A 14,673-nucleotide genomic window follows, 5' to 3' on the forward strand; every position below is an offset into this window, starting at 1 on the left:
ACATCAATGCAGTGATTTTGTTTTTCAGCCTTCTTCAATCCTTTCTGAAAAATGTTAATAATTAATGGAGACCAGTGCCAAATTAGAGGCAGTTAGCTCTATCCAAACATATCCACTCAAAACTAATACGTCTCTATCCCTTTTTTAGGTGTCCCCACAGGATTTCTCACTTCCAACTAAGGAAAGGAAAATGGATTTTCCTTCTGTGCTACATCCAACTCTGCAAAACATAGGAACAGGAGTAGGCCAGATAGCTCCCACAACTGGTTCCATCCATTCAAGAGATCATCTCTGATCTACAACTGAACTCTCTGTATCTTTGTCCCATACCCCTTGCTATCTTCGGTTAGCTAAAGACTGTCAAACTCAGATTTAAAATCATCAAACATCAGTTAATGCTCGTGGGACAGAGTTCCAAGCTTTTGCCACACTTTGGGTGTAAAAGTGTTGCCTAATTTCATATCTGACACTGATTTTCAGGTAATATCTTCTATTTCTATACTTACCAATCAGTGGAAATACTTTCTCTCTATCCACTCTATGTTTTCCTCTTAATATCTTGATAACTTCCTACCCATAAACCTCTAAATACAGCCCACATTTGTATGATCGCTCCTTGTGATCTAATACTTGAATCCAAGCATCACTCTAATAAACCTATGCTGCACTCCTTTCTAAAGTGCCCAGCCCAGGAATGCTGACAGTATTCCAGATGTGGTTTAACAGCTACAACGTGACATCTATTCCTTACGTGTATATGCGCTAATTCCATTAGTCTTTAATCTGTTTTGATTATTTTCTATTTATGCTCATGACGATTGAATGATCTACATGGAGAAAGTGAGGATTACAGATGCTGGAGATCAGAGTCAAAGAGTGTGGTGCTGGAAAAGCACAGCTGGTCAGGCAGCATCCGAGGAGCAGGAGAATCGACATCTCAGGCATAAGCCCTTCATCAGGCCCTTCTTGATGAAGGGCTTATGCCTGAGATGTCGATTCTCCTGCTCCTCGGATGCTGCCTGACTGGCTGTGCTTTTCCAGCATCACACTCGTGAATGATCTACATGTCTGGATTGTTGAGTCTGTTAGATTTTCACTGCTTTTAGCTTTTCACCATTCAGAAAGTACCCTATTCTATTCTCTTAAAATCCAAAAGAAATGACTTCACACTTGCTGACCTCAAAATTCATTTGCCACAATTTTAACCCATTCACTTAATCTCACAGTCACATTTTAATGCTGTGTTTCCACATTTTAATGTTGTGCTTACCTTTATGCTATCATCACATTTGGATATGTGGCTATCCATTCCCATACCTAAATTGTGAATAAATAAGGTGAATATATGAAGATCCAGAACAGGTCCATGAGTATCTGCTCTCATCATAGAATCATACAGTATGGAAGAGGCTGTTCAGCCCATTGAGCCTATATTGTCAAAAATACAATACCTACACTACTCCTATTTTCCTGCACTAGACCTGTAAATGAATCACTCAATGGTTTTCTTATTCTTTTAAGATATTTCTTGAGAGCTCAGCTAAAAACATGTGGAGAATCATGAGCAAGATTTGCATCCTATGCTAACATAATGCAAAAACAGCAATCATCCTGTTAGACATCTTTGATTAGATTGCAAGCCTCTGAGAGTATATTGTAAATACAAAAATCAATATCATAAATATCAAGTATTTATCTTATTGCTGATGTGGCTGTGTCCCAGCAGTGTAATGTTATGCATCTAATGTGTGGGTGAAGAGTGTTAACAGGCTTTCTGCTTTTCTGCACTGGTTGCTGTTATTTTTAACCCATATCATGTCTAGCAGCAATGTGAGAGGAAATGGGAACCCAATGTGTAAGTCTCCCCATGTCAGTATAAAGCCTCTCCATTGGCAGGTTCTTGGCAGTCCTCCTCATAGCTACCCACAAAAATTGGGCTTCTCATGGCCCCAGGCTAAAACTTCAAAAAAATCAGGAGGAGGAGGCTTTACCTCCAAACATCCAGTGAGCAGCCGCACTAGTACACTGACACACCAGGCACTCATCGACCAAATTCCCAGCTATGGGCAAATGGCTCCTCTGTCCTTGTGGATACCTCAGAAGTTGCATGTCGTAAATCCTGACAAATAAACTGGAGTTCAGCCCAAAGCCAGGCTGATGGTTAGGTTTGCCATCTTTCCAGCAACTCTGACGACAAGCATTGAGGTTTGAATTTTTTCTAACTCAGCTGGGGAGGTCATGCAGAGGAACCTATTTTTTGGGCGGTCCATGGGCTTCATTAATTTTCCCAAGGCCTGAGCTTTGTAGAGGACACTCCAGCTCGGCTGAAGAGCACTAACAGGAGACTGCAGTTACAAGTGATAAGGCCAACTCGATTGGTGGAGAAACATTTGCTACAAACTGTCTCCAATGGTTGGAGGAACCATTGTGTCCCACTGGCCAACAAGCTAGGGCCTCAAGTCGTATAGTCCAACCCAGTGAGGTGCTAATCCACCATGGTTCCACCTGCTTCAAATGGGTGCTTGGAGCTTAGAGTGTCTGCTGAGCAAATGGAAAGGATCCATCACATCAGGCAAACAACAAAAAACAAGGAGGATTCCAACTCTTCAGTTGGTAAACTGGAACATTGGGCATGGGATGAGCATAAGATTGACAGACAACTTAAAGCTTATCAATAACAGCAGCTGTGATCAACATGGAACTGGATAGAATTATCATGGACACAGCTTCATTCCCAGGATCGCTGAGACCAGATCACCGAAACATAAACATTACATGTTCATCTGGCAGGGAAGACTTCATAGGAAATGGAACACACTTCTTTTGATGATAGAGGCCTCACAACTGTTCAGAATATGACCCCTACAACTGCCTCTCAACTCAAACATGATCAGTTAACATCACAAATGTCCATGCTCCACTACAGAACTGGAAGACCAATTTTAATAGAAGCTTCACACTGTTATTTTTCATGATATAGAGTCATTAAGTCAGACAGCAGGGAGACAGACCCTTCAGTCCAACTCATCTGCACTGAGAGGACATCCAAATCTGACCTACTCCCATTGCCGACATTTGGCCCACATCCCTCTAAACTCTTTCTATTCATATAACTATCCACATGTTTAAATGTTGTAATTGTACCCACCTCCACCACTTCCTCTCGCAGCTCGTTCTGTGCATGCACCACCCTCTGTGTGAAAAAGTTGCTCCTTAGTACCTTTTTAAATCTTTCCCCTCTCACCTTAAACCTATGCCCTCTAATTTTGGACTCCCCTATCCTAGGCAAAAATCCATTGGCTAGTCACCCCTTGTGTTTTATAAAACTCAATAAGGTCACCCCTCAGCCTCGAACACTTTAGGAAATAAAGCCTCAGCTTATTCTTTACCTACTGAGGAATTTCATAGTGGGCTTGGTTTGTGGGGCACAGCCTTCTGCCTTGGGCATTATGGTCTGACAAAAAAAAAGAGAGGTCTATTGAACTTCAGTGTTCCCATAAGCTTTATATAACAAATACCTTCTTTCAGAACAAGTCAGGGAAACTCGGTCTTCTGGGAATATTCTCTACCAAAGCATTGGCACCTTTCTGGAGCTGATCATTACCAGCATGACTTGTCAAACAGTATTCCCACGGCTACCACAGCACTGACTGCAATCCAGATCACTCCCATTCTGCACTAGGGTTAGGATGCAACAATTTCCCAAGAAACGTCAGATTATATGTGGGGCATAGCTACAAGTTGAGGGGTGACAGATTGAAGACAGCTGTCAGAGACAGGTTTTTTACTCAGAGTGCTAAGGGCATGGAATGCCCTGCCTGTCAATGTAGTTAACTCAGCCACATTAGGGGATAAGCGCCTAGATGATGATGGGATAGTGTTGGGGGATGGGGTTAGATTAGTTCACATGTTGGCGCAACATCAAGGGCGGAAGGGCCTGTTCTGTGTTGTATTGTTTTATGTTCGATGTTCTATGTTTTAAGCAATGCTTTCCTTGTATCAAAATCAACCATACCACATCACCAGATTAAAAAAAAAGTTGTTTGAGTTAATTAAACAAGTGCTCTCTGGCATTTCCATGAAATGTGCAACACCAAAATGAAAAATACTTTCAGACACTGTCTACAATACAAAACCCTCAACATATGGGAAGAAAGAGCAGAAAAATGCTGATTGGTTCAAGACTAACATCACTGTGATGGAACTTGTCATTAAAGTCAAGCAGTCTGCCCTTAATAGTTGTAAGAGCTCCAATTGCGATGGGGTTAAATGAACCAAGAACTGCATAAAACAAAATCCAACAGACTGGTTGGTGACACACCAATGACTATGGATGATGGTGGATTACTCTGCCAGGATATCCAGATGTACTTTAATACATGAACTAGCAGGGGTATTTATGAAAGGATCAAAATGACAGCAGGTCAATTAGTAAATAAAATGACTCAATTGAAAACAGAGGGAGCAGAGATCATCACCAACCACAATAAACAGTTGGAGAATAGGTAAAGTACCTTAAATTTCATGCTGGGAAGAATACTGCCACCAAAGAGATTCTAGACATAGCAGAACTGGAAATCAAACCAACAGCAGAGGAGCTTAGCAAATCTACTCACTTGCTGTCCATGAGCAAAGCTTCCAGGTGCTGAAGCTATATCGCCTGATAAGATGCAAGAAACCAGCACTCCTGCAGCAGTGGTAGTGCCCAGGATATGTGTAATGAAAGACCGTGACATTGCATAAGAACAAGAACAAGGGTTACGGCACTAACTGAAACAGCATTGAGGTGTCTCACTGGTGACCATCATAGAAAATGTGTTTGCTCCTGTTTGCTCGCCAGACTGTACATCCTGGCTGAACATATCTACACTGGATTCCAGCATGGTTTCGGAACTGAATTATCTACAATCGATACTACTACAGAGCTGTAATGGAAATGCTGTGAACAAAGGTGACCATTATATATTGCCTTCATCAATCTCAGTGAGGTATTTAACCTCCACATCATTCAACCATGTGAGCAGATGTATTTAAGCTGCTGCAGAAAATTGGCAATATGCATCAGAAAGGCAAATATCATGGCCCAGGATGTTGCTAAAGCATTGACAATATGGTTCTGAGGTTGTTGATACTTCACATAGCTAAGGTCTACAATTGCCAACAATCTGTCACTTGATGCTGAAGTCAATTCAGGAATCACAAAAGCTTTATCTGTTATGTCCAAGCTAAGTAAGAGAGTGTGGAGCACCAGTAACCTGGCTGAGAATATGAAATAGTGAATGAATAACGTGCAGTGTGTTCCTGCATACTGGTGAGACTAATATACTGGGCAGGAGAAAAGGCTGAAAAGTTCCACCTTCACTGTGTCAGATGTCTCCTCAGCACCTCTTGGTCAAATAAAGTTAACCAACAAGTTGAAGCATGCTAATTCCATCAACTCACACTCAATATCTATCCAACTCAATTTCCCTGTATTTCTCAGTGATATACTACAAATGCCTACTCACTTCATCTGCTCCCTCCCATCTGCATCTCTTTCCTAAATGTGGTGACCTCTTAGATATTTTCACCTCAAAGTTCAACCATATTCTCAGCTATCTATCACCTCTCAAACTTCCCATATTCTGTGATATCTACAACTGTGATATCATTAGTTATGTCCATGCCCACCATTTCCTTATGCCTCCTTTCAATTATTTTCTATTCTGTGCAAAGCATCAGGATTATTATTAACAGAACTATCAAAAAGATATGTGATTGCTTTTTTGTTGCTTCAGCTCACCTACCACACTCCAACATTGTCAACTGCTTAACTACTTTATCCAATTCTATCATCACTCCTCTATCTATTACCTGGTGATCTGTTAGAAATATCGAGTATTGTGATCAATTCAGGTCTTCATGTTATAAAAGAGAACATAGAGGCGCTGGAGGAGTTGCAATAAAAATTTAGTAGAACACAATCAGAACTGAGAAGTTAAACCTATGAGGAAAGATTGAATAGGCTGAGGATCTGTTCTATTTGTACTGAACAGATAGAGACTTTAATGTAATATTTGATTAGAATAATTGTCAAGAAGAAATGTCCAGGTAAAGCCAAAACAAGAGACCATACATGCACAATAGTCACTAAAAAAAATGAATAGGGAGTTCTGGAGAAATTGCTTGAACCAAAAATTCATTAGAATGTATAACTTAATAACATCAGGAGTGATTAAGGCAAATATCATAGACATGTCTAAGGGGAAGCTATATAAGCACATTAGCGATTAAGGAATACAAGGCAATGTTTATGGCATTATCTGAACATGCGGGGAGGAGGTTCATGATAAGCAGAAAATAAATCTGTCAGGTCAAATTGTCTTGCTTCTGTGCTGTTACTTCTCTCTAAGACTTTGTAACACAAAAAAAAATAACATTTATATAGCAGCTTTCATGACTTCAGGAACTCCCAAAGTGCTGTACAGCCAATGAAATGTATTTGTGGTATAGTCACTGTTGCAATGTTGCAACATGATTCTGTTCAGATAATTTGTTTTTATGATGGTTAGAGTAATGTCGCCAGGGGTAAACGTCTCCTGTTCTTCAAAATCATTGCATGAGTTCTTTTGGATCTATCTGAAAGTGCCTAAATGGTTAAAGTCTCATCTCACTCATTACTGCACTGGGTTGACAGCCTAAACAGTTGTGCTTAAGCTAGGAATGGAACTTAAATCTATAAGCTGCTAGTGCAGAGGCAAGAGTGCTTCTAACAAGTCATGCCTGACACAGTAAGAATACATTGTTTACCCATGTTCTTGTATTATTGGGCATTATGTCAACTTTACCATCTGGGATTAGGTATGCTTGAAGAAGGTGGACTTTAACTTATCACATAATACCTTGGTGAAGACTATATATTGAAATCATTGAGTCAATGAATTCATAATGTGTTGGGACTTACAAATAGAGTCATGGGAAGGAGTCTAGTCCACCGCTAAGTCTCTTCACAAATGAAATGGCTTCTATTTCACAACATGGTTTCCCAGCTGATGGCAATACTGGATACATCAGATTCCAAAATGAAAAACTTGACTTGAGAAGCTGTAAGTGTTATTTGACTTCATTCTGACATCACTTTAATTTTCTGCTTTTAGACTTTTCTTCTCACATTTCTAAGTTTCTCAGGACTTTTTCCCACCACTGACTACCTGGAGATTGCTACTAACTGCATCTCTGTTGTCATGCATAAAAGCAAATTACTGCGGATGCTGGAATCTGAAACCAAAAGAGAAAATGCTGGAAAATCTCAGCAGGTCTGGCTGCATCTGTAAGGAGAGAAAAGAGCTGACGTTTCGAGTCTAACTGACCCTCTGTCTAACTAGTATAAATGCCTCCCTATTTCTCCCTTTTATTAGCTTTGACAAAGGGTCAGTTAGACTTGAAACATCAGCTCTTTCCTCTCCTTACAGATGCTGCCAGACCTGCTGAGATTTTCCAGCATTTTCTCTTTTGGTTTCTGCTGTCATGCACCTGTTTTCTCTACATGAACCTACTCACCTCCCTCTCAAGAGCAACCACCATAGCAATTATCTCTCCTTGTGGCCTGCAGGATATTTAAGCTCAAATCACCTGACTTCATTGAAATGTTATTGAACTCACTGTTCGAAATAACATGCTGACCTTTTGAAAAAGGCAGTTAGACTATCACAGAAGAGAAACATAAAATCCATTTCCTTTAGTTTAGAATCTAGAATCCCAAGTATTAGTAGCGTATTATAACCTTGATTATAGAATATTACAGTAAAACATTTACGGTCAATATTTAAAAAGTTTCTGTAAAATACAGAAAGAATCAGGGGTGTTATTTCTCCTGATAAAAGCTTGGTGACACCTCCAGCAAGTGAGTAGAGAATAATAGTAGAATAAAAACTGGTTATTTCTCAAGAAAAATACAGTGAGTGGAGGAAGGATGGTCTCATATGTAAATTTTGTACATGATCTTACTTTTAGTCACACACATCCTCTGGTAGTGATTGATAGGATATTGATCCAATGAGAATTATTCTGTCAGAAATACAGTAGCTGGTTTTGTCATTATATGCAGCCATTCTGATGAACAAACGTTTGATGTCTTCAGATGAAAATTCTCCCTCTATGGTTTTAACAGATGTGGAAAGTAAGAGTTTCAAAGAATAAACTTAATTTGGCAACATAAAAGGATGTATTATTTAAAAAATTTCAATGACAATTAACAGCAATCATTTAAAAGTAATGCTAATTTATTCACATATTTGTTTAATAATTTCTATTTGTCTTTGTCCTAATTCTTTCCTACTTCAATTTGTAGCCTTTTGGAAAGAAACTGAAAGCTATTATGAAGTCTCTACTGGAAGCTCTTTCTGATACGACTTTCCGAACCATCACTACTGACCTCCTTTACATTGCATCCAATGAAGTACAGTATGATGACACTAAAGTAGACTTCAACATGACAAAACTTGGTTATGTCACTCAGAATCTGCATTCTTCCCTTGGAAAAGGCAATGCCTATCTCGAAAAAATGACAGCTGGAGAGGAGCTTTTATCCAATGCCAACCTCCATGATTCAATAAATGCTACTAATTACCTGTACAACCAATCAATTATGAACGATGAATCGACAATAACTTGTGGAGAAAACTTTATGGACATGGAATGCTTTATGATTCTGACCCCTAGTCAACAAATGGCAATCGCTGTATTGGCTTTAACTTTGGGAACATTTACTGTGCTAGAGAATGTATTAATTCTGTGTGTTATAATCCGATCTCGCAGTCTCAGATACAAACCATCCTACCACTTCATCGGCAGCTTGGCAGTGGCTGACCTCCTGGGCAGTGTGATCTTTGTATATAGTTTCGTCGACTTCCATGTATTCCAAAGGAAAGACAGTCCCAATGTCTTCCTGTTCAAACTTGGTGGTGTCACAGCCTCGTTCACAGCTTCAGTAGGCAGTCTCTTCCTGACAGCCATTGATCGATACATCTCCATACACAAGCCCCTTGCCTACAAGAGGATTGTCACACGGCCAAAGGCAGTCATTGCTTTTACAGTCATGTGGACCATATCAATCATGATCGCTGTGCTTCCTCTGTTGGGCTGGAACTGTAAAAAACTGAACTCTGTCTGCTCAGATATCTTTCCTCTCATTGATGAGACTTATCTGATGTTCTGGATCGGTGTTACAAGCATTTTGCTGCTTTTCATCATTTACGCCTATGTATACATTCTGTGGAAGGCACATGTTCATGCTGTCCGTATGATCCAGCGTGGCACTCAGAAGAGTATAATTGTACAGGTGACTGAGGGTGGAAAAGTGCAAACTGTTCGTCTTGATCAAACACGTATGGACATCCGACTGGCCAAGACGCTTGTCCTTATTCTGGTCGTCCTCATCATCTGCTGGGGTCCACTCCTAGCCATCATGGTCTACGATGTCTTTGGGAAGATGAACAAGCTGGTAAAGACGATATTTGCCTTTTGCAGTATGCTGTGCTTACTTAATTCAACAGTTAATCCTATTATCTATGCTCTGCGGAGCAAGGATCTGAGGCATGCATTCCGCAGCATGCTCTGTTCCTGCAAAGGGGCATCAGCTCAGCCACTAGAAAACAGCCTGGAGTCAGACTGCCAACAGAAACAGGGGAACCATCCTGGTACCATGCAAACAGCTGCCAGGACCTGCATCAAGAGCACTGTAAAAGTAGCTCAAGTGGCTATTTCAGTCTCCACAGAGACATCAGCTGAGGCCGTCTGAGTGGAGGAGTCTGACCATTCACAATGACAATAATTCTTAAAGGTTTAATTGTAATAATCGTATTGAAAAGAACTTAGGCAGCTCTTCTGCCATAACATCATTAGCACTAGCTCTGGAAATACAGCAAAGCCAGTTTAGAAACTGCATCCATCCAATTGGCTGATGCATGTCAAACTAAAACCATGCTTTTCACTGACAACTTGGTTTGTACAGTAAGAGTAAAACAGAACTATATGTGGCAATATAGCAGGTCTCACGAAAAAGCCATTCTCAAGGACAGTCCCTGAACTATCTTGAAACAAGGATGTCCTTTTAAGAATGTCAAGGAAGTTAATATCTGTCACGCACAATATTGATGCAGGTACTTCTAGTATTGCAAGGGCACTCACTTCATGGATGATGCCATCTCCGTGTTGCTGCTTCTCTATCCTGGCCCTGGTGATAACGTCTAGTTAGGACAGAACCAAATTTGGCAAAGCCTATACCTTTCTAATTATAACTGTCAGAATAAGGCAACACCTGAGAACACACAACTGCATAATGAGCTGCCCTTACGATACACGGTGATCCAAGAGACAAATGACTTATTGACTCATTATTAATGCAATCAGAGGTGCATTCCCTGTTGAATTAATATTTAAATTCACAAATTAATTATTGGCTTATAAAAATGAAAGAATTTATTCTTTTTTACCAGCAGCTAAGATAATTTTAATTCTTGGTGATGTGGCAGATATTGACCCTACTTATTCCTTTGAATGTGTAACACTGCTTGTTGCACATATATACACATAAAGATACTCAAGCTTGACATATGATGTGTGATATAACCTAATTGCTAGATCCATTAATTTTCAAATACTGGATTGAGCAACTTAGATTAAAAAGCACCAATTGTGAAACTATCTCATAGTTCCAGTGCTATTGGGCCATTTAGTGGACTAGTTCATTTCTCACTGATTGCCGCAGATTGATTTATAATTTGAATTTAGGTGTGTTGATACCTGAGATAAAAGCATTCAGTGTAGCATCAAGCAGTTACATTAATTTGGAGCAATTTAAAAGTAAATAATGGTCCAATGATTTATATATTTCAGTAAAATGTCACAATGATGGTTAAATGCTACCTTTCTTCCTGATCTTGGTTGTTGATTGGAATAATTACTCAGGTGGTTTTGAATTCAGAGGCATAACTCCTTTGAAAGTTGCTCAAAGCTGTTTTTCAAAATGGTATTATGCAGGTGGGCTACTAAATTGGGCTCATTTGCAGTTGAATTCTGGGTACCATGATGCTTTTAGAGCATCAAAGTGGTGCCCGTGATCCCCACGCACACTTGCGGGTGAACCAAGCTGAATTGTGCAGACATTAAGACACAAGTGAGATCCATTGGAAGTATGCAAAGCAGAAAAGTCACAATGTCAATTAGAAGCGATGTTGATTAGACGTCAGCGGTGGATTTTTGAAGCTCAATGCAGCAGCTAAAGCCCCTCCTAACCTTACATATCTGAATACATGCTTCCCCCCCACTCCGCCACAACCATTTCTCTGGTTCAAGGGATCATCAACTGCTTGTATGTTAGTTTGTAGTTAACGTCTCCTCTGGTTTCTTTTAAGTATTAGACTTCATCTTACAATTGATTCAGTTTGCAAATTCTACAGTAAGTACGACAGGGCAGCATGGTGGCTCAATGGCTAACACCGCTGCCTCAGAGCGGTCTGGGTTTGATTCCATCCTTGGCCGACTGTCTCTGTTTCTACTGGGTGCTCTGGTTTCCTCCCACAGTCCAAAGATGTGCAGGTTAGATGGATTGGCCATGCTAAATCATCCATAATGTCCAGGGGTGTGCAAGCTAGGTGAATTAGTCATGAGAAATGCAGGGTTACAGGGATGAGGTGGGTCTGGGTGGGATGCTATTTGGAGAGTCGGTGTGTACTCGATGGGCCGAATGGTCTGCTCCCACACTGTAGGGATTCTAGGACAGTTGCAGAAGGGGCTTATTGCTGACTTCAAAGCTTCAGCACAAGGCAGTTGCAAAGAGACGAGTGTGCACTATTAGACATCTCCCTTGGACTATAGTGTAAATTGGAGAATGGAAACAGCTTACACAGGACATAAAAATTACGAGCAGAAGTAAGGCATTTGATCCTTCATCCCAGCTCGGCCATTCAACAGGTCTTGTTTGATCTGTTCCAAATTCCACATTCCCATCTGTTCCCTGTAAACCTTGCCTAACAACAATTTATCAGCTTCTGCCTTAAAAATATTGAACAATCCTGCCTGTATTGCTTTCTGAAGCACAAAGTTGCATATCCATCTGAGAGAAAAAAAAATCCCCTCATTTCTTTTCCAAAAGGTTTCCAAAAATTTTAAAATGGTTTCTCCAGAGCAAGTCAAACTGCAGAAGGAGGGACTAGGAGAAAGTGAAGAGGTCTTGGTATGAGATTATTTCCATCCAGGATGTTCAGTGACCCTATCTAAGCCTCAGGGAGGAACAGTATGTGCAACAACTGTCCTTCAGTAAGGATGTCCTTCCTTGAAACTGCTGCAACATCAGTTTTTTTGTATTTGGCATTGCTGGCTGGGCCAGCATTCATTGTCCATTTCTAATTGCCCTGGAACTGTGTACCTTGCTATGCCATTTCAAAGGGCAATTAAGAGGCAATCACATTGCTGTGAGTATGGAGTCAAACACAGACCACAGAAGGCAAAAATTACAGATTTCTTTCCCAAAATAGCATTATTGAACCACATGGATTTTGCAATACTCATCAGTGGTTACGTAGTCATCCTGGGGCTAGCTTCTAATTCCAGATTTTACTGCATTCAAATTTCACCATTTTCAATGGTGCGATTCGAACACATGTTCCCAAACCATGTGCGTGGAGTTCTGGAATGCTAGTTGGTGTCTGTGAAGTTCCCTTTGGGATGTTTGTACATCTGCATCCTTCTAGGCTAGAGTTGGAATTGAGAAACATAATTGGTCCCTTTCTGCCTGGGATGTTCATGGACAACTGATCGGAATGTGAGGCCAATAACTGCAATCCATTCCCCAGTCCCCTGCAGTGTCTCACCTTGCCTTCTCTCTGTCACTGACTATCATTTGGACAGAAAAAATATCCCATAAAATCCTAAGGAAAAAATGAAATGATGTCCGATTACATAGAATAGTCACACACTCTCCCTTGAGTATTCCTTTACTGCTTCCGATTTGGAGATGCCGGTGTTGGACTGGGGTGTACAAAGTTAAAAATCACACAGCACCAGGTTATAGTCCAACAGGTTTAATTGGGAGCACACTAGCTTTCGGAGCGACGCTCCTTCATCAGGTGATATCACCTGATGAAAGAGTGTCGCTCCGAAAGCTAGTGTGCTTCCAATTAAACCTGTTGGACTATAACCTGGTGTTGTGTGATTTTTAACTTTATTGCTTCCAGTCTTGATTGTCCTGGCTCGGCTTAATAGTGCTATCCCAATGGTTACAGCGTGGCTAGTGGAATGCTGCTGATTTTCAGTGAGGTAAAATGAAGTTTTGCTTGAAGGTTAATCTCTAGAATACTGGATTCTGAACATCAGGTTGCAGACTGCAACATCTCAGCAACACTGGTGGAGTAGCAGGAATCGTCACTGTCTTACTGAGGTCAGTGGTTTTGTGCGTTGTGGGAGTCGTTGCCAGTTTCCAAAGGTGGCACCTTGGTAACACTTGTAATCTATTAGAGGATAGGTTACTGGTTTACTGCATTGTACACTGTAATTCAGTGCCATATACACAGCAAGGTGGAGGTTGTTTAGGGAGCACTTGCTGATAGTGCTGTGCAGGCTTGTTCCACTGAGGCAAGGAAGGGGTGGTAGGGTGAAGGAACCTTGATGTAGTGGTGTAGAACATTAGTCAAGATGAAAAAGGAAGCTTACTTAAGGTTGAGGAGGTAAGGATTAGAAAGGGTTCTAAGGTATTACAAGGTAGCCAGGAAGGAACTGAAGAATGGACTTAGGAAAGCTTGAAAGGGGCATGAAAAAGTGTTGGCGGGTAGGACTAAGGAAACTCCCAAGGCATTCTACACTTACGTGAGGAACAAGAGAATGGCCAGAGTGAGGGTAGGGCTGATGAGGGATAGTAGAGGGAACTTGTGCCTGGAGTCAGAGGAGGTAGGACAGGTTCTTAATGATTACTTTACTTCAGTATTCATGAGTGAGAGGGTCTTGTCATTTGTGAGTACAGTGTGAAACATGCTTGAACAGGTTGATGTTAAGAAGGAGGATGTGCTGAAAATTTTGAAACACATGAGGATAGATAAGTCCTCTGGGTCAGACAAGATTTACACACGGGAAGCAAGGGAAGAGATTGCTGCGCCTTTGGCGATGATCTTTGCATCATCACAGTTCACTGGAGTAGTGCCAGATGATTGGAGGGTGGCAAATGTTACTCCTTTGTCCAAGAAAGGGATTAGGGATAATCTTGGGAATTATAGACCAGTCACTGTTATGTCTATAGTGGGCAAATTATTGGAGAGGATTCTGAGAGACAGGATTTATGGTTATTTGGAAAATCATAGTTTGATTAGAGATAGTTGAGATGGCTTTGTAAGGGGCAGATCATGACTCACAAGCCTTATTGAATTCTTTGAGGATGTCACAAAACACATTGATGAAGGTAGAGCAGTGGATGTGGTGTACATGGATTTTAGCAAGGTGTTTGATAAGGTTCCCCATGGTAGGCTCATACAGAAAGTAAGGAGGCATGGGACACAGGGAAATTTGGCTGTATGGATACAGAATTGGCTGGTGCAGAGAAGACAGAGGGCAGTATCAGATGGAAAGTAGTCAGCTCGGTGATCAGTGGTGTTCCACAGGGATCAATTCTGGGACTCTGCTTTTGTGATTTTTAAAATGACTTGC

General features: G+C 40.8%; 1 protein-coding gene across 4 annotated transcripts in view; it reads left to right on the forward strand.

The window, feature by feature from the left end:
- cnr1 (cannabinoid receptor 1) overlaps positions 1 to 13,049 on the forward strand; it is a 36,707-nt gene extending 23,658 nt beyond the window's left edge. For all 4 annotated transcript variants that reach the window (XM_043686833.2, XM_087982270.1, XM_043686840.2 and 1 more), the window contains one exon: positions 8,330 to 13,049. In XM_043686833.2, the coding sequence (XP_043542768.1) occupies positions 8,330 to 9,778 (1,449 nt within the window). In that variant the 3' untranslated portion in view covers positions 9,779 to 13,049. The remainder of the gene's footprint in view (positions 1 to 8,329) is intronic.
- Positions 13,050 to 14,673: the final 1,624 nt, after the last annotated feature.

Source organism: Chiloscyllium plagiosum, unplaced genomic scaffold (assembly GCF_037043375.1).
Source record: "Chiloscyllium plagiosum isolate Xiang-an unplaced genomic scaffold, Cpla_swu_hap1 HiC_scaffold_3, whole genome shotgun sequence".
Classification (NCBI taxonomy): Eukaryota; Metazoa; Chordata; class Chondrichthyes; order Orectolobiformes; family Hemiscylliidae; genus Chiloscyllium; species Chiloscyllium plagiosum.